At 50.6% G+C, this 22172-nt stretch overlaps 5 protein-coding genes across 5 annotated transcripts; 3 read left to right on the forward strand and 2 right to left on the reverse strand.

Annotated features, from left to right (window-relative positions):
- Positions 1-136: 136 nt before the first annotated feature.
- SCP_0202520 (mRNA 3'-end-processing protein) lies at positions 137-3295 on the reverse strand (the record flags this gene model as incomplete). Its single annotated transcript, XM_027754167.1, has 12 exons — positions 137-201; positions 253-354; positions 409-897; positions 947-1099; positions 1158-1295; positions 1350-1783; positions 1833-1922; positions 1978-2294; positions 2350-2490; positions 2540-2672; positions 2722-2870; positions 2930-3295. 12 exons carry the CDS (start codon positions 3293-3295, stop codon positions 137-139), a joined length of 2577 nt encoding a protein of 858 aa, XP_027609968.1.
- A 2028-nt stretch (positions 3296-5323) lies between these two features.
- SCP_0202530 (RdRP-domain-containing protein) lies at positions 5324-9174 on the forward strand (the record flags this gene model as incomplete). The annotated part of the gene is made up of 18 exons (XM_027754168.1): positions 5324-5346; positions 5407-5631; positions 5685-5883; positions 5944-6082; positions 6137-6381; positions 6430-6553; positions 6611-6729; positions 6779-6894; positions 6949-6971; positions 7030-7089; positions 7142-7190; positions 7242-7545; positions 7597-7885; positions 7942-8037; positions 8094-8142; positions 8193-8269; positions 8329-8364; positions 9065-9174. The coding sequence occupies 18 exons, from the start codon at positions 5324-5326 to the stop codon at positions 9172-9174; spliced, it is 2283 nt and encodes a 760-aa protein (XP_027609969.1).
- A 2474-nt stretch (positions 9175-11648) lies between these two features.
- Positions 11649-15027, forward strand: SCP_0202540 (Alcohol oxidase 1; the record flags this gene model as incomplete). The annotated part of the gene is made up of 26 exons (XM_027754169.1): positions 11649-11686; positions 11751-11827; positions 11880-11916; positions 11975-12013; positions 12072-12143; positions 12198-12214; positions 12273-12298; positions 12352-12382; positions 12445-12477; positions 12537-12698; positions 12757-12768; positions 12832-12912; positions 12972-13183; positions 13236-13318; positions 13371-13405; positions 13462-13532; positions 13587-13658; positions 13715-13809; positions 13865-13933; positions 13990-14026; positions 14087-14216; positions 14279-14407; positions 14463-14594; positions 14650-14753; positions 14810-14888; positions 14945-15027. 26 exons carry the CDS (start codon positions 11649-11651, stop codon positions 15025-15027), a joined length of 1956 nt encoding a protein of 651 aa, XP_027609970.1.
- An 806-nt stretch (positions 15028-15833) lies between these two features.
- SCP_0202550 (hypothetical protein) lies at positions 15834-20169 on the forward strand (the record flags this gene model as incomplete). The annotated part of the gene is made up of 10 exons (XM_027754170.1): positions 15834-16028; positions 16091-16501; positions 16558-17004; positions 17070-17261; positions 17324-17350; positions 17570-17819; positions 17871-18176; positions 18453-19326; positions 19398-19566; positions 19627-20169. The coding sequence occupies 10 exons, from the start codon at positions 15834-15836 to the stop codon at positions 20167-20169; spliced, it is 3414 nt and encodes a 1137-aa protein (XP_027609971.1).
- A 375-nt stretch (positions 20170-20544) lies between these two features.
- On the reverse strand, positions 20545-21932 carry SCP_0202560 (Aspartic protease; the record flags this gene model as incomplete). The annotated part of the gene is made up of 4 exons (XM_027754171.1): positions 20545-20964; positions 21019-21288; positions 21341-21704; positions 21757-21932. The coding sequence occupies 4 exons, from the start codon at positions 21930-21932 to the stop codon at positions 20545-20547; spliced, it is 1230 nt and encodes a 409-aa protein (XP_027609972.1).
- Between the last annotated feature and the right edge of the window lie 240 nt (positions 21933-22172).

Here is a 22172-nt window from a genome sequence, read left to right on the forward strand (position 1 = left end):
ACAGCTTCGCCATTCAGACGTCAACATTCAGAAAGATCGAGATCTTAACGTTCCGAGCGTTTTCGACATTTGTGACAAGGAATGCGCACCGTTCTCATTAATTGCCGTCAGATGGTATAATAACTACATGGAACTACTAGTATCGTCCACGACGCCCTCCAGGACCTTGGTACGGTCCATAGTCTGGAGGCGGTCGCCCACCTGGAACAAAATGATCAGGGAACCCAAAGCTACTGATGGAATCTGACATACCTGCACGAGGGGGAGGAGGCGAAGAACGTGCCCTTGAGGTGCTCGACGGAATCACAGCATTCCTGAACACCTGCATTAGGTCATCCGTGCGGAAAACAGGACCTGCAGAACATCACACGTTTAATAAGAGACACCAGTACGGAATACATGCCTCACCATCGAATGCAGAAGGAGCAGGTAGCACACCCACAAACCACGACAACACAGGGGGAAGAACGACGGGTTTGTCCTCCTCCTTCTCTTCCTTAACACGCCGCCCAGGCGGACCATCCCTGTCACGATCCCGTTCCCAAGGAGGGCTTCCATGGCGTCGGCGAGGCGGCCCCTCCCATCTATCGCGCTCCCTCTCCCGAGAAGGAGAACTCGGTCTCGCGCGTTTCGGCGGGGGACCATAATCGGCTTCTCGTCTCTTATGTTCGGGAGATGATGCCCTTTTTGAACCGCTGGCCGCGGGCGGCTGCGTTTGACTAATAGACTGAGAAGACAAAATGGAGAGCTGCGTGTCAGTGCGGCCTAAGGAGCTCCCTCCGTTTCGACTTGCTGCCTGACTGGCCGGGCGAGTAATGACAAAACCAAGGTCACGGACAGCGATGGCATCAGTACCCAGGTACTTATGACGCTCAGCAAAACGTTTGATGGGCGGATCTAGTGACGACGTTTAACAGTCGTCCCAATTTCGAGGAGAATAACGTACCAGTAGGATATGCCTCCGATATCCTCTTCTCAAGTTTCTGTGCTGCCGATAAATCGCCGAATTGATACTCGTAGCGCGCCCAGCGATCCCATAGAGGACGTGCACGTTCGGGAGGGAACGTCGTGATAACGCGCTCAAATAGTGCCCGTGCATCTGTCACCATGAAAATTCAGAAAGCTGGTCACACACACGCAAAGGAAAGACTCTCAACTGTTCTCGTCGTTCACGGAAATGAGGAAACCAAGATAGCGCAGCACAAACTCGACCTCATCACAGAAAATCTTCAGGCCTATCTCAAAGATGCGGCTTGCAACATCCAATGCTTTCGTACAATGATATTCCATCAAGGCTACAACAGCAGGGTGGTTCGGAACACATTCTATCTGCAAGACCATGCACGTACCTGCGGCCTCGTAGACCTCCCATGGCGTCCAGCGATCCCTACGGGCCTTCAAGAAGACAGCCCGAGAAGACTTTAAGCCTTCCGCTCGTCGAGCAAAACGCATGTACACGATCCATGCAATTCCGTACTCAGTTCGACGGTCTGCGAGCTCCTTTGACTTGGGCGGCTTCTCATCCGAGACCTGAGTGTTGAAGGAAGAATTCTGTGACTGGATACCACTCGGTAACAGGGCGGTCTGCGTTTGACCAAAATCGGTCTGCGTCGCCGAACAAGAGATGTTCGAAGAGAAGGACGAATTCGCTGACGACACTCTGCTCTCGATGACTTCCAGGTCGCCACGTAGAACTTCCAAGAACTTGTCAAATGTCGCATGGACTTCTGCAAACTTTTCGTGGGTCTCTAGGGCTTCAGCATAGGCAAAATTGAGCACGAAACTACATGTCGATGTCAGCCGGGTTCTTCATTGTGTTACTGCGAGATTACCTTGAAGGATTGGCTTCAATGCCGGCCTTGAGCAGTGCTAAGGCCTCGTCAGTCTTACCAATGCTATTCGTCCATGCGTACGCCATGTACCTGCGCGACTTGTCATATCACACGACACACAAGAGAAATTGATCACTTCACATACCATATCTCGGAAAAGAACCGCATGCGGATGACAGCCTTCCGATACACACCTTGGAGACGTGTGAGGAGGGTCGCTCTTTCCCTTTCCTCAATCTCAAGTGGATTGCTTTCTTCCCACTTCAAATACGCTCTCCACCGACCGACCAGAGCTTTGTCTCCAGCATTGAACGTCGGTTGACGAGGCAGCCAAATTGGTGGACGAGCAGTCCTCGAAGGTGGTGGCGGGGGAAACAGCACTGTAAGATGCTCTTGTAGCTGATTCAAGACTGTCCGAGCTTGCATATGGCCCTCCTGTAGATCAGACAGAAACTTCTTCGCCTAGAAAAGTGGCACTGTCAGCGGAAACGCGTCGATAAGACCTTCGGTATCCTACCGTGATTTTGTTCAGTCCGTTTTCGAAATCTTGGTAGTCTTCCCACAGCTTCTTCACGTTCTCCATGGGGATTTGAACTGCACGGTGGTACGCCTTGCGGACTGCATCCATTTTTTGCTGTTCCTCCCATGTTGTGGTAGTCTAGCGAGACACGTCAGCATCATGATAGCGTATCGCGGGCGCGACACACCTGGCCAGACTTTAGAAAATGAATGTAGTCTTGCCAAATTTCCGTACTATCCTTGTCTTGGCCGACGCGGTTGAGCGCAAACTCGTATGAGTTGCGAATGGTATCATACGCATCGGGGCCAACATTGTGTCTCCTGCACGCGAAAGAAGTCAGCAATGTCGTCTGCACCGTAACATACTGACCTGATGTACGAAAGATAAAACTTCCACAACTCCACAGACGGGGACGTTCTCAGAAATCTCTTGAACAGTGCTACGGAGGAGGCAGCCGTGTCTGGGTCCTGGTTCGGATTATCCAGGAAATGGTCCAAGTACGCGATCTGCGCAGAGGACTGGTGGGTGGCAGTACGTCAGACTCACAATCACACTGGCATATGGAAGAGATGCGAACGGTATTGGGATACGCCTCCAGGAGTCCTTCGTAAGTGTCTTTTATTTTCTCGATGTCGCCCGAATCTTCGGCAATGTTGACAAGGTTCTGCCACCCATCAGCATCGTAGCGCTTCTCGCGCAGGTGTGCACGCAATGCATCCCACTCTGACTGAGGCGGCGGGGTCGGTTCCTGCTTCGGTTCCTCCTTGGGCTCTTGCCCCACGTCTCCGCCACTGTTCTGCACAGACGGTGTCGCAAGAGATGAGTCGAGCTGTCGGAGTGCGTTCAGTATCTCTTCGGTTGGCTGCGTTTTGTCATCTTCTGCATATATGGAAGTGTCTTCGGCGTTGTCAGCCTTTGGAACGACGGGTGGTGGTTCAGACATTTCATGACATATGAGTTCGCGGTCAAGTTTGGATTGTCGTGACGATATTAATCAAATGCAGTTATCAACTGCTGAGTTATACACCAAAACTAGAATTTTAATGTTGTCTGTGGCTACAGCCCATAACAAAAATTCTGAGTAGACAGAAGTGATACAGTGTATCAGCTATTCTCTTTTCAGTTTCAAGGAGATTTATAAAGAATTGAAGGGACTATCCTCAGACACTGGAGGCAAAAGTGGATGTTCTGCCTTGGAACAGTGTCTGAACATCCAAGGAACAGATTACATTTTTGGACATGTCACATGTTCTGAACATGGTAAGGAACATCTAATATGTCTCGCACAATGTTCCATTGGAGAGCATGCTGGAGACATGTTGCATGTACCATTCTGGAACATATAATATGTCTCACACAATGTCTCATTGGAGAATGTTCTGCAGACTTGCTGCATGTTTCATTCTGGAACATTTATCATTTTGCTACTATATTCTGGGCTTGTCTTTTGGTGCAATATGCTCTGTATAATAAGGATTTCCCATGGCCAAACACATTACATTTCTGGCCACCGTTAATCTTCAGAACATTGTAAGAAGATGTTAAGTGCTCCTATTCCAAATATACAAGATGTCCTGGGCACCAAGAACATTTGCAGTACATGTAAAATTTTAGTATGATTTTAGTATGTATCATACATGTACTGCAGATGTTTTTGGTGCCCAGGACATCTTGTATGTTTGGAGTAGGAGCACTTAACATCTTCTCACAATGTTCTGAAGATTAACGGCGGCCAGAAATGTAATGTGTTTGGCCATGGGAAATCCTTATTATACAGAGCATATTGCACCAAGAGACAAGCCCAGAATATAGTAGCAAAATGATAAATGTTCCAGAATAAAACATGCAGCAAGTCTGCAGAACATTCTCCAATGAGACATTGTGTGAGACATATTATATGTTCCAGAATGGTACATGCAACATGTCTCCAGCATGCTCTCCAATGGAACATTGTGCGAGACATATTAGATGTTCCTTACCATGTTCAGAACATGTGACATGTCCAAAAACGTAATCTGTTCCTTGGATGTTCAGACACTGTTCCAAGGCAGAACATCCACTTTTGCCCCCAGTGAGACCAAGGGTGTATAACTGCATGATTTAGGGCTGAAACCCTAAGTCTGGGTTACATCCCGCAAAGAAGCTCCTGCAACATCAGAGACAATTCAGATATAATTAATGGGAAAGATTTCGAACGTACATGTGAAGCTACTGAACAAGATGAGACTAAAATTTAGAGGAACGAAGAAGTGTAACATCGTCTGAGCCTGCGACAAAAGTCTATAATTCAGCGATCATGTATGACTCAGCCGTTGATAGTTGTACGTTAAATAAGGTATCCGACTAAGCTTCTCACGAATAGATAAGTGCAAAACCCTCCGTCCATTCCCTAAGTAGGAACAATTTGCTCTCAAGCTCTCCCAAAAAACACAACGCCCTAGAGCAGCCTCTTGAGATCCCTTAATATATCACCAAGTGAATGAGGAGAAGGCTAACAGATAAAGTGTACATCTTAGTTTACGCTTCCTCAAGCGCCACGAGTCACTGACTCGGACTTAAACTTGTCGAGTTACTTCACGATCGCCACTTTCTGCCACGCTCTCGCTCAGTTCCCTGTATACTCCTAGTTACTGAACGCAATTTGCCTTCTCAAGAGAGAATAACTGAATCATTGGTGATCTGCACTCTTCAGGGCGTTTCGGCTGCAAAATCGCCCTGAGACGCGCTACAGCTTCGAGTTTGCCAATCGTGTGCGGGATTCAAATGCAAACATTCACCATTCTCTACATTTTCACAGCCTTTATGCTCTGAATTTTCCCATCATTCTGCTGTCCAGGTGCAACGTTTGCGTGTCCAAACTTCCCTTGGCAAATTCTCAGGTACTGTTTGACGTTGTATGGCATTGAAGCGTTACTCAACTCGCACCGTCTCTGGATGTAGTTTGTACTCTTCGACACACTGAGATTTTACGATGGGCTACGATTCTTGCAATCAGTGAAGCTTCCCTAGCATTTTACACATATAGATTTCTCAGGTTCTTGGTAATCTCCATAGGATGCTCACGAAGCCCAAGACTGTCTGGTTGACTGCACGTTGTCGTGCTTGTGGTACTCTTGATCATCCTCTCCGTCACCTACAACAGTCCTCTAGAGCGTCGCGGGTTGTTGACGACCCAACTCGGTACCTACTGATCTCGATGGACATGAAGACGTCGGACGAAATAGTTCGGCAGAATCTCACCGAATGGGTGAACGGCGGTGTAGTCATTGAAGATCATCGGTAAGCAAGCAAATTGCTGCAGGAGTTACTAAAACAGATTTTCCTTTCCGAAGGTATTCTTTCCTTGGATTCACAGAAAACCATGTGAGAAAAGGCCGCATCATCTTCTTTCGAGAAGATGAGAACTGGACAGTCGATCGCCTTCTTTCTTACCTTGGAGATGGGTTGCGAGACGTCTTCATGAGCTCAGGTTACGGCAAATATGCCGCGCGTCTTGGATTGTCGTTCTCTTCGACCTGGGAATCGCTCAATGTAGGCACAATCATGGCATCAGTGCAGTCAAAATTTTATGTTACACTCTGTGGTCCGTAGGTCCCAGAAGACCAAACTGTATTATTACCTCCTTGGAAAGCTGTCGACGGGTCTGATCATAGCGACGGTTGCGGTATGATACGTGATTCGTTCGCTGCTCAAGTCTGCAAGCACCATGATCTTCCTATAGACACAACTGGTATACATTTTGTATCCTGTGACAATAGATTGCACTCACCGCGACTAATGACAGTATTCCAAATTCGTCGTGGCGGGATCAAAGGTCTCCTCGTCCGCTATCCTGACCACAAGTTCGACACCTTGTGCTGTGCTGCTAATTGCAGGAGCCAAGCTCTCGTCGCGTATCGGCAGTCAATGTCGAAGTACGAAGGTGGACCAACAATTCTGGAGTTAATTGGCTATTCCCACTGTCTGGGTTCAGCACGGCTCAATTTCAGTTTTATTCTACTTCTTCTCACACTCGGTATCAAGCTTGAGGCAAGGCATACCATCGACACGTTTGTATCCTCTAATCGTTGATGCCAGGTGTTCAAGCGCTTCCTCAAGGATCAACTTGATCTAATCGGGTGTATTCTGCACGATCGCGACGTGGCCGAAAGATACGTTAAGGGTGAACTGGATGCTGTAGACAACGGGTTTGGCCAAGATTGTGAGGGTATTCACACTTTTGAAGGGTGATTTCAACTCATATATGGTTCATTCGGAGTGTACGCGTTACTGCTTGCCAAGCATGACTTGAAGGAGCCTTACGTACGGTGGAAACTGCAACAATACCAGCGGACGCAGTATGAACAACTTCGGAAGAAGATGAACCTGCGTGTTGAGGTACGCGTCCGATCGTCCTTGGCTTCATCTTAGTCATGACGTAACGCAGGACTCGTGCTACGTGTATGGTGTTGTGGACGAAGACGGTATACTTGCGGAAGATGAAGTCTTCATCAGCCTGCCTGCTCGAACTGGAGTGATTGTCAGAGAGGTGTTGGTCTGCCGGTATACCTTGCATTTTCGCACCAAGCGTCAGGCCAGCTAATACATCTCGTCAAGGAACCCTGCGTATGCTGCGGGAGGTAACTGCCTTATTTTTTTCAATTTAGCTGCGAGAATTCATGTATTCACGTGTTGTAGACCTGCGAAAGTTCCGCGCCGTCAACTATGAGACACTTAAGCATCACAAGTATTGCATAGGTATCTCATCTAGTGAACGATTTTAACGTTGTCTTACTGATACTTCGTGTAGTCTTCTCAAGAAAGGCTGCTCGTTCCATCCCGGACACAATGTCTTCTGGGTTAGTCTACCGATCCCCATGAAATTGTGCTAACGAACCGTCGGCTATCAGAGATCTCGACGGAGACACGTACTTCGTGACCTGGGACCCCACCCTTCTTCCACAAAAGATGGCGCCTCCACAGGAAAGACGAAACGTTGCCCATGCAGCTGTCGATCCTTCACAGCACCGAAGACGTAGTGATCGACTTGCACACGGTATGGCACAAGCAGCAGTCGAAACGTTTCTTCGGTACAAGTTCAACGCTGTTGTCGGTACGATGGTGAACGAGTGGAAGAGGGAGGCTCAGGCTACCTCGCTACTCGCTGATGCACCGTATCCCCGGGCTCTAGTACCAATCATTGAATCTGCACATGTAAGCCACCATTCTCACGTGGGCCCACATGATTGATGAGAGGCTCTTCAGGACATGTTGAAGTCTGGCAGTGATCCAGAGATGATCCGGAAGCAATTCTATGCCTTGAAGAAAAAGACTTGGCAGAAGGAGACCACTTTCACGAGTCCCATTGATGTTCTGCGTGGGCTCATTCCGGAGGCAAATTCGCAGAGTATAACCAATTTTATCTGTGACCCTGCCTTGATTCTGCGCGGGGAGGACGAAGAGAAATGGCGATGGTTCTCTGAAGAAGCTCGAATTCTTCTTCCTCAATTTAATAGAGCTCTCAGGGATGCCATCAGGTTGGATGAAGATGCTAGTAAGCAAACTGGTGTCTCGTGTTGTCGCAGATTTTGCTACGTAGCTCCTGTGTAGGTGACGATGATACATCCGAGTCTCCTCGATACCAAGACAGGCCCATCAGACACAGCGAACAGTGCAAGTTGGATTACCAGGGACGCTACTTTGGAGGTCGGTTACAGGTTACAGGTGCGGCATCAGCACACTTGACTCATCACTTTACGTAGGAGGCTCGCATTATGATCTATATCTGCAAAAGCTCAGGGCATCTGCATGGTGAATGCTTATGCAACATCTTAACGGCGATTAGACTGAGTGATCCGCAGGTATTGTTATGGATACAGCCGGAAGAAAGTTGCTTTTGCGTGGTTGGGTGAGCGGTATCTGAACGATATTCGAGCCCGTAAGCTACTTCTATCAATGCAAATATCATCTGTTCACAGCCTGTGTCTTTGTTGTCAGATTGGACAAATGGCGGAAAACCTATCTTGTACATTGGTACTTCGGCATTGTCAGGGAGTGCCCAAGCAAGCTCTTCACAATTGGACACGTCATGCTCTTGCGCTCATTCAAGCTCGACCTTGCCGAACTGTCACGGCATGCCGCCAGCAAGGCCTCATGATGCGTTGCAGACGTGCTCTGCGTGTTCGGACTGCATCAACCGGGAACTAGTCAACCAAGCGCTAGTATCAGTCGATGCAAATCCAAGACCTAAGCTACCTGTAGCTTCCACGGTCCCTGCATGTGGCAGCTTCCAAGACCATAGCTGGAGCATCGTTAGAGCTGATCAGGCGAGACGATGCTACATGTGCGATACCTGCGAAGTTGAAGTCACGGAGCGGAAGATGGGTAAATCCTGGGTGTCAGAGTCGGTCAAGCATCCTGACGCACCAAGTCATGGGGTGATGACCGTCTGTAATTCGCCGATTACTTTGCCCTGCAACTGCGAACCAGATGGCCCCGCAGTAATGCAGGACCACATGGTGTCAAACTCACCTCCAGGTACAGCGCGTCCTGGCACAGCGCAGGAACTCATGCGCGTTTGGTCCGGAGTCACGTTAGTGGACGATAGTGACGAAGCAATGTCGGTATCATCTGATGGAGAACGCGCTCCCGTCTTCAATGGCTGCGCTCCTGCGCCACGGTTCGCGTCCACGGGACTCGCGGGTTCGAGCTCATTGACTGCTTCACCGTGCAGCGACTCAACTGGTCGCAGCAGCCGTCCCCCTCAGTCTCACCCACCAGGGAATCTTTCTGCACGCACATCTAGAGCGATCCGTGTGTGCGCGCGGTCGTCTTCCCAATTAGACCAGGTCCTTGTGCGCGATAATCCCAAGCCCAAGTGCCCTGTGGCAACACCTAATATACCCTGTTGTACATCTGGCGAGCACCGTTGGAAGCTTTGGGGAAATGCAACCAGTAGGCATTACACATGCAATCGTTGCTCCGTGGTTTGCAAAGAACGCCACTGGAGCCCAGAAACCGGTGGTCTACCGGCCTGGGTGCCATACAGATAGCTATTGTTTGCTGTCTGACTTACGGTCCGCTTTCTTGGCCTCAGTGCTGTACTCATGTGGGATGATTTTGAGCGGGTCTCGTAAATTTAGATGTATACACCTCTCCGTGTTGTTGGAAATCAAGCTTCAAGTACAGTGCTCAATCGCCGATGCGTCCACGTCAACGGGAAGCGGGTCTAGTCTCCCAAAGGCAGACTGACCGTCACCTCTGCCTCGACCTTCGTACCTCAGGATATCCATGTCTGACAGCGGGTCGCCACTGCGTAAAAGCCCCAGAAGTCGATAGGAAGTCCGAACATTCTGGGAACGACCTCATCGACATCCGAGATATCGACAACTTCCTATCCACCACTTCCAGAAGGAAGAATTTAGGCAGACGGCGATCCCGGAATATCTGAGGTATACAAGCGTGCTCAATTCTCCGCCCTTACACCATGAGTTTCGAGCAACTTCCCGTCTTGGAGCTTCCAGTAGGAAGAGGCTTGAAGCAAGTTGAAGCTTGAGCGCTTGAGCTCGTTCAAGCTTCAAGCCCAAGCCGCTGAGAATAGATCTCAGAGCATGCACGTACAGTATGTTGGCAATCCACACTTTCAGCACCATCAATCTCACGAGATCGTTGACAAATGTGCGCATGTTTCCAACATGTTCCGGGAGCAGCTGATCTTTGAGTCGCCACTTTAGCCACCGAGTATTGTGACGTTTGATACTAGTCTTCTGAGAGGTCATGTATTTACATCGGAAGCATCACGAGTCGGCAGTACATAACTAAGAGACCGTCAGACCGGGTTGATTCCAACTAACGGCGATAGTCATATGGGGAAAAAGACATAAGCATACACGACTCAGAGTGGTTGGGATGGTGTCAGCTGGGACTCGGATGTGGACGTACGTACAGTACTTGCGAACGCAGTCCACTGGCAACTGTGAAGGTCGCACGGGAATTACAGTGGAAGGACCCGAAACCCCAGACGACCCCGGAAACTCTGTTCACAAGATGTGCTAGAGCTTCTGAAAGTCGGACTGGACGAGACAAACCTCTCTCTTTCATTCAGTTCACTACTGGTTATAAACGCTCATTTCCCGCCGTGAGTCCGAACTCATGGGAATGCAGCAATTGGCCAATTGATTTCCAACGCTTATCTTGCGTGGACTGTTTGGTCTGTAGCAGGTGCCAATTGAGTTACGCAGCTGAGGCTCTCCCTTCCTGTGGGCTGCTTGGAATGCAGTCCGTGACGTGTTGGTCATCTACGTAAGGCGCCTGAGAGCGACCACTTGGTGAGCCTCTAATCTTAGGCCTTGCGCCCACGACATCCTCCTGACCGCTCTGTGATCCCTTGATCACTTGGCGTATACACCACAGTTACGCACGCTTCACGCTGAAGGCATTGTTGCGGCCCGAAAATTGGTCAGAGGACATAGGCATGTCTTCATGGATAACAATGAACATACCCGCACGCATGTACTTGTCGTGGGTCGGAATCTTCTGTGAGTACTACTGCCAATCAGTATCAGTAGTTTTACTCTTACTCTGCTTGCACGCAGCTTATCCTTCTATACCTTCCAGAATCAACCCGCTATCTACGGCTTTCGTACTGGCTACCAGGTTTCTGATCCCGCTTCCCGCGTTTCGGTCGTTCGTTTGAACAGAGAACCCTCTATCGTCAGTCATCTGCCTGGACCTCATGATCTCTCCAATGCGTCAGCAGGAAAGTGACTCCGGCAGGCCTTTCATGTATTGTCTGTCTATCACATCCAGCAGCACCAATACCGCATCTAGATGGTGAATATGGGTTCATTAACACAGTCAGCCTCATCGGGAAGACAACCGTCGGTGTAGCGAAGGCTTGCAGACAGATTTATCATTTACACAGGAAGCCAGCTATTCAACCTCTTACATGGTCCCTTCTGAGTGTCTGACCGGAGAGAACGTTGTAGTTGCTGCGCGGCAGCAGGGCCGATAGTTTCGATCATGCCAGGCGTGGTTAGCATTTTCGGCAGCAAATCTGCGATGTGGGGTAATGCGGGGCAGGGGTGTCATACCCATGTCTTGAAGTCCAGCTGACACCGAGCAGATGTCGCTTATTGAGGCGGCTCATGACTTCGCCAACAGTCTGCTGGGAATGCCGTTGTGTCGGGACGGCATAACTAGCAGCAGCCCGAGCATATAAACCCCTCCTGGTCTATTCGAGGAAGCAGGGAACTTGTTCTCTTCATCGCAATCCATTCAATTCTCATCTCACCACTTGAAAACCACTCGTCATCGTCATGGGTCACCCTGAGGAAGTCGACGTCATTGTTGCTGGGTGCGTTGTTCTATGACGCATTTACATAGTCGCTCGTCGTTTATGTCTTTCATTCTACATGCAGAGGAGGGCCTGCGGGCTGTGTCGTTGCTGGCCGTCTGGCCTATGCCGACCCCACCCTGAAGGTTATGCTCATCGAGGGTATGTTTTGTACACCGTAGATAAAGTCGACATTATTCATAGGAGTTATCAGGTGGCGCCAACAACAGAGATGATCCCTGGGTATACAGGTGAGCTTTTCGCTTGTCGTACAGGTATTCGGCGCTCATGATGTGCTTTTTCGGTCAGGCCCGGTATCTATGTTCGTAACATGCAGAGGGACGGCATGTGAGCGTTTGTGTCTAGACAAAGGCCGTTCCAATCGTTGACACTGTCGCGTTTACAGCAACGACAAGGCAACCTTCTACACTGATTCGTTAGCCTCTCCGCACATGCGTGGCAGGCACAGCATTGTTCCGTAAGTCACTGTTCACTGAAATTTTAAAGGCATCAACTGAGGTAGGACGTTCAGTTGCGCCAACATTCTCGGTATGAAATCGATTCTAGTAAAGATACAATTACCTAATCCCGGTGCTTTTTTCTTTAGGTGGCGGAAGTAGCATTAACTTCCAGGTTTGTCCTGTCAAATTCTTTCTAAAACCTGAAATGACTTGGGCCCTCGCTAGATGTACACGCGCGCTTCCGCATCGGACTGGGGTACGTATTAAGTTTCGCACGTAAGATGCTGTGTCCTACTCAACCTCTGTTACACTGGCCAGATGACTTCAAGACCGAAGGATGGACTGCCAAAGGTGTGCTTCTAATTACGTCGATGTCCATTTTGCCGTTAATTGCTGAACATTTCTTCTAGACCTTATCCCGCTCATGAAGCGTCTTGAGAACTACCAGAAGCCCGCGAACAATGACACGCATGGCTATGACGGTCCTGTCGCTATCAGCAACGGTGGCCAAATCACCCCTGTGGCACAGGACTTCCTGCGTGCAGCGCATGCTATTGGTATTCCTTTCAGCGGTATGTGGTACTGTTAACGAATGCTAGTTGTGGCTGACGTGACCATCCTTATTCCAAGATGATATTCAGGGTACGAAGGACTTCGTATTGTAACTTAGCGATTGATTTGATGCTAAGAGACTACGCCGCACAGACCTCAACACTGCTCATGGCGCTGAAATCTGGGCTAAATACGTCAACCGTCACACTGGCAGGCGCAGTGACGCTGCTACTGGTTAGTATAGCCAGTCAATCGTGCGAGATGATTCATTGATTGCATGCAATGGCGTTCAGCATACGTCCACAGCGTGATGGACGTCCAGGATAATCTGTATCTGCGCTGCAATGCCCGTGTGTCGCGTGTCCTTTTCGACGCTAACAACAAGGCCATCGGCGTTGCCTATGTTCCGTCGCGCAACCGTACGCATGGTGCGCAGGTTCAAGAGACCATCGTTAAGGCGCGCAAGATGGTTGTGCTCAGCTCCGGAACGCTGGGTACCCCTCAGGTACGAGTACATGCTTCAAGAATGGCAGGTGTAGCTAAGCACGGCTCTAAAGATCCTCGAGCGCTCCGGTGTCGGTAACGCCGAGTTGCTACGCCAGCTTGATATCAAAGTTGTCAGCGACCTGCCGGGCGTTGGGTATGTCTTACGCGTCGTACTGTATCCAGCTTTAACTCAAATCACTTTACAGCGAGGAATATCAGGACCACTACACGACTTTGACTCGTGAGTTGTTACTGATTCGCTGTGATATTTCTTGGTTCTGAATTTCCGTAATTCAGTTTATCGCGTCTCCAACGAGACGGTCACCACCGATGAGTTCCTCCGTGGTGTGAAGGAGGTCCAGAAGGAGGTTAGTATTTATACCTTCTACTCCTACGTATCTACCCCCTAACAAAATAGTCAGCTTTTCGCTGAGTGGGAGACTAGTCCTGAGAAGGCACGCCTCTCGTCGAATAGCATCGACGCTGGGTTCAAGGTTCGTCATTTTCCATTTCCAACTGAGTATGAGCTGATCGTCTTGTAAAATTCCAGATCCGCCCTACGGAGGCGGAGCTCAAGGAGATGGGTCCCGAGTTCAACGAACTTTGGGACAGGTACTTCAAGAACAAGCCCGATAAGCCCGTCATGTAAGTGTCGTGTTGTGGCTAATGTTATAGGTCATTGAATGGATGCGGTTCGCAGGTTTGGGTCCATCGTATCTGGTGGATACGCCGACCATACGCTCTTACCCCCTGGCAAGTACATCACGATGTACGTATCACTTTGTTCTGGTACGAACAGGAATTGAACATTCTCCGGGACCGCAGGTTCCAATACCTCGAGTACCCTGCTAGTCGTGGCAAGGTAAGAGTCCCAGGGAGGTTTCATCACCTTGCAGCGCGACTCACATATCCTTTTGTATAGATCCACGTCAAGTCGCAGAATCCTTACGTCGAGCCGTTCTTCGACAGCGGGTTTATGAACAACAAGGCCGACTTCGCTCCTATCCGGTGGAGCTACAAGAAGACGCGTGAGCTTGCCCGCCGCATGGACGGTACGTGTGTTGGAGTCTGTGCGCTCCCTTCATCGATTCATTTTCTGATATGAACGTCGTAGCATTCCGCGGAGAGTTGACGTCTCACCACCCGCACTTCCACCCCGCTTCTCCCGCTGCGGCGAAGGACATCGACATCAGGACTGCCAAGGAGATTTACCCTGACGGTCTCACTGTTGGCATTCACATGGGTTAGTATCCAGAGCCAAGTTGATTTACGCCGATGACGCTGAACGAATTCTGCAGGAACCTGGCACAAGCCCGGCGAGACGTACGACGCTTCCAAGGTGCACGAGGATATCGTCTACACCAAGGAGGACGATGAGGCCATCGACAACTGGGTTGCGGACCACGTCGAGACTACCTGGCACTCCATGGGTATGTTGGCCCGTTATTCTAATGCGCAGAATATCGGCTCATCTCGCGTCTTGAGGTACTTGTGCCATGAAGCCGCGCGAGCAGGGCGGTGTTGTCGACAAGCGCCTGAGCGTCTATGGCACTGAAAACCTGAAGTGTGCCGACCTCAGTATCTGCCCGGTTAGTACCAGTCTTTTCTAGCCGTATCTCTATACTGACTGTCTCTATGTGTGCAGGATAACTTGGGTACCAACACCTACTCCTCTGCTCTTCTCGTCGGCGAGAAGGCTGCGGACTTGATCGTTGAGGAGCTTGGTAAATACAATGCCCTCTTATTTTACCACGTGGGCTAATTTAGATGTCCCATGCAGGTCTCAAGCTCAGGACTCCTCATGCTCCCGTTCCCCATGCTCCCATTCCCACTGGCAAGCCTTCCACTCAGCAGGTTCGGTAAGCGGGCAATGCTGGCAGCGTGATGATCATAAGTATCTGTATCGGTCGTGGCATCGATGAGCGTCGTCAGGCTTTGTGGGAAACGGCCTGTATGTATGTATGACTACCGTGTACGTTTGGATTGAAACGTTTGTAGGTAGGTATGAGTTGTACGTATTCGCGATGACAAGCGCTTTACTGCTTTCATGAGTGATGTCACGAGTGATAGGACCCCCGAGAATTGGGGAGGATCCCTGAGCCGATTTCGGACAATTTCTGGATATTTGGGAGCGCCATCCCTGATTTTTCACGGACAAATCAGGGGGTCAAGGCCTGATCCCGGGAGCCCGGACATTTCTGCAACGAACGGATGCCTGGTCCAAAACCCGGACAAATTTGACCTCCAAGGGCCGGAGGCCTGTTTTTTGCGGACATTTCAGGCCAAAAACAGGCTTCTACCAACGGACATTTTTGGTTCCTCAGGATCAGGCATTTCTGCCAATTGTCGGGGGTCCTCGAGTGATCTACTAGTACTACGCGCGAGCCGACTTCGTGGTTGCAGCCACATAATTGTGGTCCCTTTTCAACTCGATCTTGTTCACCGGCGTTCCTTATCGGGACCTGGCCCGGAATATACCTCCTCCTCCTTCTCGCAAGAGCGCGCCCTAGCTATAGTCTACCCTGGTTCTCGATCAAGCAGAGACCGACCAGGACGATTGACTTCCGCCTCTTCAACCCGATCGGACGTAGATCGGACGTTGAACGTTGAACCACCTGAGACACATCGACCTCTGCCACAACCTCCCATCGCGCATATAATCATCGACAATGGACCCCGCCGCCACGATTCGTAAGTTAAGGCTGGCCGATCTGGAGAAGGACGAAGAGATCGCACGGCTGAAGATCGAGATTGTCGTCCTAAAGCGCCGCATCTTAGAGCTGGAGGGCGCCTCTGCCAGCACCAGTGTCGAGGAACAGGTCAAGATTGAACCTGGATTGAGTCCACGCAATAACCGAATTTCGGTAAGATTGCTCTACGATAACGCGTAGGATCGCTGAGCGCCCACACTATGAATTCGATGTAGATACCAGCGAAACAAGAGACTTCGCCTCCGCTCGAGAGCAGGATCACATCACCCCCGTCTATTAAGGCACCAGCTGGAAGCAGCAAAGATGCACCTGTTATCATCCTAGATTCGGATTCAGAGACGGAGGTAGAACACTCACAATTTCGTCAAAAAACACAACCAGTCCGAGTGAACTTGAAGCGCCGACGTTCTCCAAGCGCAGATCTCGATTTGACTTTTGGTGAGCCCAGCGACGATACCTCCACCCCACCAGCCACAACTCGGAGAATCAAGAAAGTACGCAAACCCGCACCTGGAGTAGACACACCCCCGACAGAGCATGATCACAAGGACGAGGAGAAAGAGGAAAAAGGCTATGTCAAATTGACTGAGGCTGAAGGTCGAGCAGCATTAAAGAGCTACTTTAACGTTCGTCCAACACTTATTATGCCCGACCGGTACTGATCTTCCCTCTTTATCTTCAGCCTAAAGCTGAGATCAAGAGCGAGATGTTACTCAGTGATGAGCAGGTTCTGAGCCGGCTCGATCTGGTAGGGCGTGAGCCTTACCCTGTGACTCTCGATGCAGCCCTGCGGGACATCACGGTATCTCGAGACCACATATCAAGATTGTTCGGCGGGAATAACCAGGACACCTTCCCCCACATATCCCAGAAGAATGTCGAGCGTCATGGCTACAATCACTTCATGTGTCTGAACCTCCTGTACAACCCGCATGCTCCACAGCTACCAGGATATCCGGGTCTGTACTTCGAAACTTCACCAGCTATCGAACCGTGGACCTCCGAACACGCCAGGGTTCAGATGGTATTCGTCCGTCTCCAATCGAAGATGTGGTTTTATGTCGGTAACTACAAGATGACGGCAGCGCCATCACTCACTGAAGCGCAATGGCTTGAGCAAGACGGCTCCGTAAGTGGCATCAATGGATGCGGGAAATTCTTCACCTGTTGCTGACAGAATGCCCTCCTACCCAGGTACGAAGGAAATGGGCCCAAGAGATCCACGATAAGGGCTGGGGGAGGTCTGTTCGTGTGAGGATACATCTGAGGCGTCGTCTAGGACGTGAGCCAGACGGCGAAGATATTGAGGATGCGTTGAAGGAAAAGAATGCATTCAAAGATGTAACGCCTATGCAGATACTGGCTGCATACGATTCAGCGGAAGAGGCGAGTCTAGCTCCGTCATATCTTTCTCTCTTTTTTGATCCAAGGCACCTTCTACTCTCCAGGTTATGGGTGTTTGGTGCATGAAATGTGTTGGTTACACTGAGGCTTTTCAGCGTGAGCTGGTGGAGAACCTTTAGTGGTTGAAGTTGGCGAACGATGGCCGGCGAGTACGCTTTGGCATGTGAAGCTGCAATCCAGCCCAAGTCCATCTGTACTGATCATTTATGTTGCGGTTATACGCACCCTTGTATTTAGTTCCATTTCAAACTTTTTTGTATTGCAATCCATCATCATTTTGTCGCGTTCAGGAGACGGTTATATCGTTGTGGCGGCGCCACACACGCGTAGAGAATGGACGCGTCGATCACGTGATATTCATAAAGAGCAACTGTCGTCGAAGTAGCTGGCACCGCTTCATAGCACTTGAGCTGAGCCTGGTCGCCGGCTACCCACCCACTATGAATAAGCCCATAGTTCCTGGGGCCGGTTCTTCGTCTTCTGGCTCTAACACAGTGCCGTTTCCTATGTCGCGCGATCAGCAGCAACCTGCAATTCCAGGTACGCAACTTTCCTATCGTTCACTAGAGAAACTGCTGATGTCTGAGGAAGACTCCGAGTCGTCGATCTCTAATCTCACCAGTTCAGACAAGCTTTCCGCTCTTCCCGTGCAAGCTTCCCCCATGTTGGACCGGCTGCGCGCTCCAAGTCGCGTAGTGCGTCGTAGCTTTGACGGTTCCGTCTCTTTGTCCTCCAATGAATCACCCTCGGCTAGTACTCAGGCCTTACATCAATTGCCAGGTGCTGGTCGGATGACAGGGTCTGAAGGCTCCATTGGAAGAGAGACTCCAAAGCAGATAGCCTCGTTTGAAAGTGATCGAACCTCGCTCCCAGCAAATCTGCAAGGTTTCACGCAAGGTCAGCGATTGAAAAGACGTCCCTTTGTTTCTGTGCGACATTATTCGTGTGGTTTTAATGAAATGTATATTTTCACGCGAATCCAGCCGCACACGACCCGCATATATACTTCCGACATTGCTGTCGTCCGTGGTGATTGTCTTCTGTTTGAGAAGGCGACGTCCTCGCTTGAGTCTGCCCTCTCGTGCTATCTTGATTTATGACAGCTTTTATATCCAGCATCCACTGTACTCCGTGTATTGCCCAGATAAAGCATTGACGTATATTTACTTGCAGCTGCAAATAGGATCAATCAACGGAGCGACTCTGCCGTACCCTCTTCAACACCTCACTCCGGCGAAGTATCCCTGCACGGCGGCACACCGTATCAAATCCCATTGTTAGGCACGCGCCAAAACCAGACAGGCACTTTGTCTCCTAGACTGGCGAAGGATGGTCTGCAGAGCCCGTCCCCCACCTCTCGCTCACCTTCGCATTCACGCAACGCGTCGCCTCTACGTCTCTTTGGGTTTGGCCGTCGCACCCATGGTTGGGAGGAGCCATTCGTCCCTGTCGATCCTTTCACAGTGCGTATATGCTGGTTTGGGTGGTCCTCTTCCAGCCCTCCTACAGAGCCCCTCGATCAAGATGCAGACGTCGCATGCAACGATACCCTCACGATGTGTTTGCCTCTTCCAGCACTGTGTTCGACTCGCGTTACGAAAAGAGGTGGGGGAGGCGATGTCGAGATTCAGGCCCAGTCGGAAGGCGGGCGTTGGAACGCGTTCGCAAGCGCGGCGAGCACATTCTTCGCAGACGTGCTTCCGCGCCAGGTATACCTCATACTACTTCTCCGGCTTCCTGCGCTCTACTTTTCGCGCGTCGCGCGCGTCTTCGAGGATGCCGAAGTGAGTAAGCCGGATGTTCAGCGGATGATCGACGCGTGCGCTGCAGACGAGAGCGGCGGGATGACCTCAACCGAGCGCGTGGCTATGCGGACCAGGACTGGTCGCTATCGCAATCCGTCGTTGCCCCTGCCTTTCCCAGACGAGTGGAATCCGCCCATGGTTTCGCCCTCTTTGGTGCGTTTCAAGCATTCGTGGGAGTTCTTTGTGGACTCTTTGTTGCGAGAATGGAAGACATTGAATCTTGTTTCTGCTCTACTTTGCACGTGAGTATTGTCACCTCCTAGCTTCATATAGCCGTAAGACCACCTAATGGGTCTTCATCTGCTCCTCCCAGGGCAATCCTCACGTTGTTCCAAGTCAATGCCGCGGCAAATGATCCTTTGACGCGGTCTGCAGCCCTATTCTCGCTCATCTTTTCCCTCATGAGTGTGTCATATGGTTGCATGTACATTGTCCAGTTTGGCACCATGAGAAGCATGGACAGGGCATCTCGATGGGCGGAGGTTAGTAGTTAGACCGTGGCTTCCGGCCATATCGCTAATGTTAGCCATATGACTTTGTAGGAAGCGCAAAGGTCCAAGACTGCGATCTGGTGGAACATCTGGGTTCTCCTCGCCACACCCGCGATATGGCTCGCGTGGTCGATGATCACGTTCTGCATTGCCATTCTCTCCTTCGTCTGGCGGACCGGCTCTCAGGCAGATGAGAACCCACCCCCGCCGCTCAATGCCCAACAGGCCATCGGCGTGCGCACCGCGATCACGATTGTCTTCATCTTCGGCGTCGTCAATTTCGTCATGATCGTCAGCACGTTCGTCTCATATGGCGAAGTCCGCCGCGACCGCCGCCGAGGGCGGGAAGAGAAGAGAGGTGACAGAGGACGTGAACGCCGAGACGGGATGGACGAGAGTAGAGAGCGGGGCCGCATGCGGGATGTGAAGGGCGGGACGCCAGGCTCGATGGTCGGTTTAGGTTTGACAGGTTTGGGGGAGCATGAGATTGGTTCGGGCAGCGTTGCAGGTATCGTGCGGGAGGAGGTCGACTTGGAGAAGCGCGAGTTCTTGACCACACTTAAGCAAAGGAACAAGATATCGCCGAGGCTGTGACGATGAGGTGTTGGTACAGGGAAAATCTCAGACTTCACTCCTGGTGGGTGCACGCATATATGATTCTCCACACAATACGACCTGACGCTTGCTCTCAGGATCGTTGCCTCTTTAATGGGTCCCTGTCGGTATTGTTTTTTCCGCTATTGTTTTGCATTGTTATCACGCGCATTACGACAACCAGCATCATGGTACGTTATATACCCTACAATGACGAATCGCGACTGTAGCTTGTACACGTACATTACCTATACGATACCCACCTCGGACGATATAATATACAAATTCGGTAGTGAATACTCGATGTGTTTCTGAACGACCTGGTAATAAAATGTGTATGACTAGGGCAATGGTAGCATTAAAAATAGTTAAGAGTTAAGCGAGAGTCGCAAAGCCTACACGACTTTTTTGAACGTCGAAGACGGAATACACATTCTGCAGAAAGAGATCTCCGACTACCCAGAACGGCTGGTTATCGGACGAAACGATTCCCCCGACACAGTCGGGAGATCCCTCGGTAACAGGCCCGAGATTGAAGAGTTCCTGTGAGATGTTGAATGGGGTCCCGGTGAACGTCAGGCTGATGCTGGGAGTAGCGTTGCAAGGGACGGTGTAGAACCCTGATCCGGCGCTCGCTGACGCTTCCTTGGAGCCCGGAATGGCGGCGTAAAGAAGCCCGACGCTCGCCGTGTCGCCGATGACGAGGGTGGTACCGGTGTCGATGATGGCAGGGATATTGGTGAGGATTGCCTGGCCATTGAAGGAGACAGCATCCATGTTGATCTGCCAGTACGCCTGTTGGCGCTAACGTTAGCACCCAAGTTTCACTGGCGTCCGGAGTCTACAAACCTCCTCGGTGAGCGGTGTGTATGTGATGGCGCCCTGAAACATCTCCGGATCGTAGCCACCCAAGAAGAGCTCTGAGTCGTTCTGAGCAAGCTTGAAGGAGAAAATCGCTTGAGATACTTGACTGTCATTTACCAGCGATTGGAAGATCGGCTCAGTGTTGTATTCAGAGATAGACTTGAACGCCATGCCCATCAACCCATCAGGAGGGAAGTTCTCGACGGCGAAGCCAGGAGAGTAAATCTCTGCAGCGCCGAAGGTAGCGTCTGTCGCCTAGTAACAAGAAAATATTGAACGTGCAAAGGACCGATTTCAGGCATCTTACCGTGAGGCCAGCGACGTGAACGTCATCTGTGTACTCCTGGCCGGCGACGGTCGAACCGTCGCCGTAGGCGAGACTGAACGTTTTCGGGACCTGCCGAGAAGTTGAGCTAGCAGAGGGATTGTATGCCTGATGTCCTTCGCAATTTAAGACGCAAGCTGGGCCAGGAAGGAAGAGGTCGCTGCTGCCCGTATCGAAATCGACCGTGAAGTTCTGCGGAGGTGTGCCCACGGAGATAGAGCCTTGCCATAGCTGACCGTTCTGGTCGTCAAGCAGTGGATCAGTCACACCTCCTGCAGCACCGCCGTCCAACGGGTGAGCTCTGCCAGTGTTACGATGGTACGCAACGAATCCGCGGTAGATTTTCCTGTGGACACAACCGCATCAGACACAAATCACTGCACATAAGACAGGCATACGCGGTGGCAAAGGCGAGATGGCCTTGCAGGGCTTCTATATTTGCCACACTACTCGAACCTGCGAGGGTGGTATGCTTGCTGAGAGCGATCCTCATTTCCCCAGGAAGAGCCACGGCGGAGACATCAGGGAAGATGGAGAAAGCCGAAAGAGAAACAAAAGCGACGGTCGGATGCATGTTGAATGAACGATCAGCAAACAAAGTGAGCGAAGATCAAGCAGCACAGTATACGAAGGAATGAGACAACAAAGTTCTAGTAGAAGGGTGAAGGTGTGGTGTAGGAGAAGTCTCGAGGTACGTTCGTTCAGGTCATTCAACCGTGTTGATTAGGACTGCATCTATCCACACTGGAATATTCAGTTGCAAACAAAATCGGAATATTTGGCGATCAGCGGTTGATCACACAATACCTGGCCG

Source organism: Sparassis crispa (assembly GCF_003851025.1).
Source record: "Sparassis crispa DNA, contig_000001F, whole genome shotgun sequence".
NCBI lineage: Eukaryota > Fungi > Basidiomycota > Agaricomycetes > Polyporales > Sparassidaceae > Sparassis > Sparassis crispa.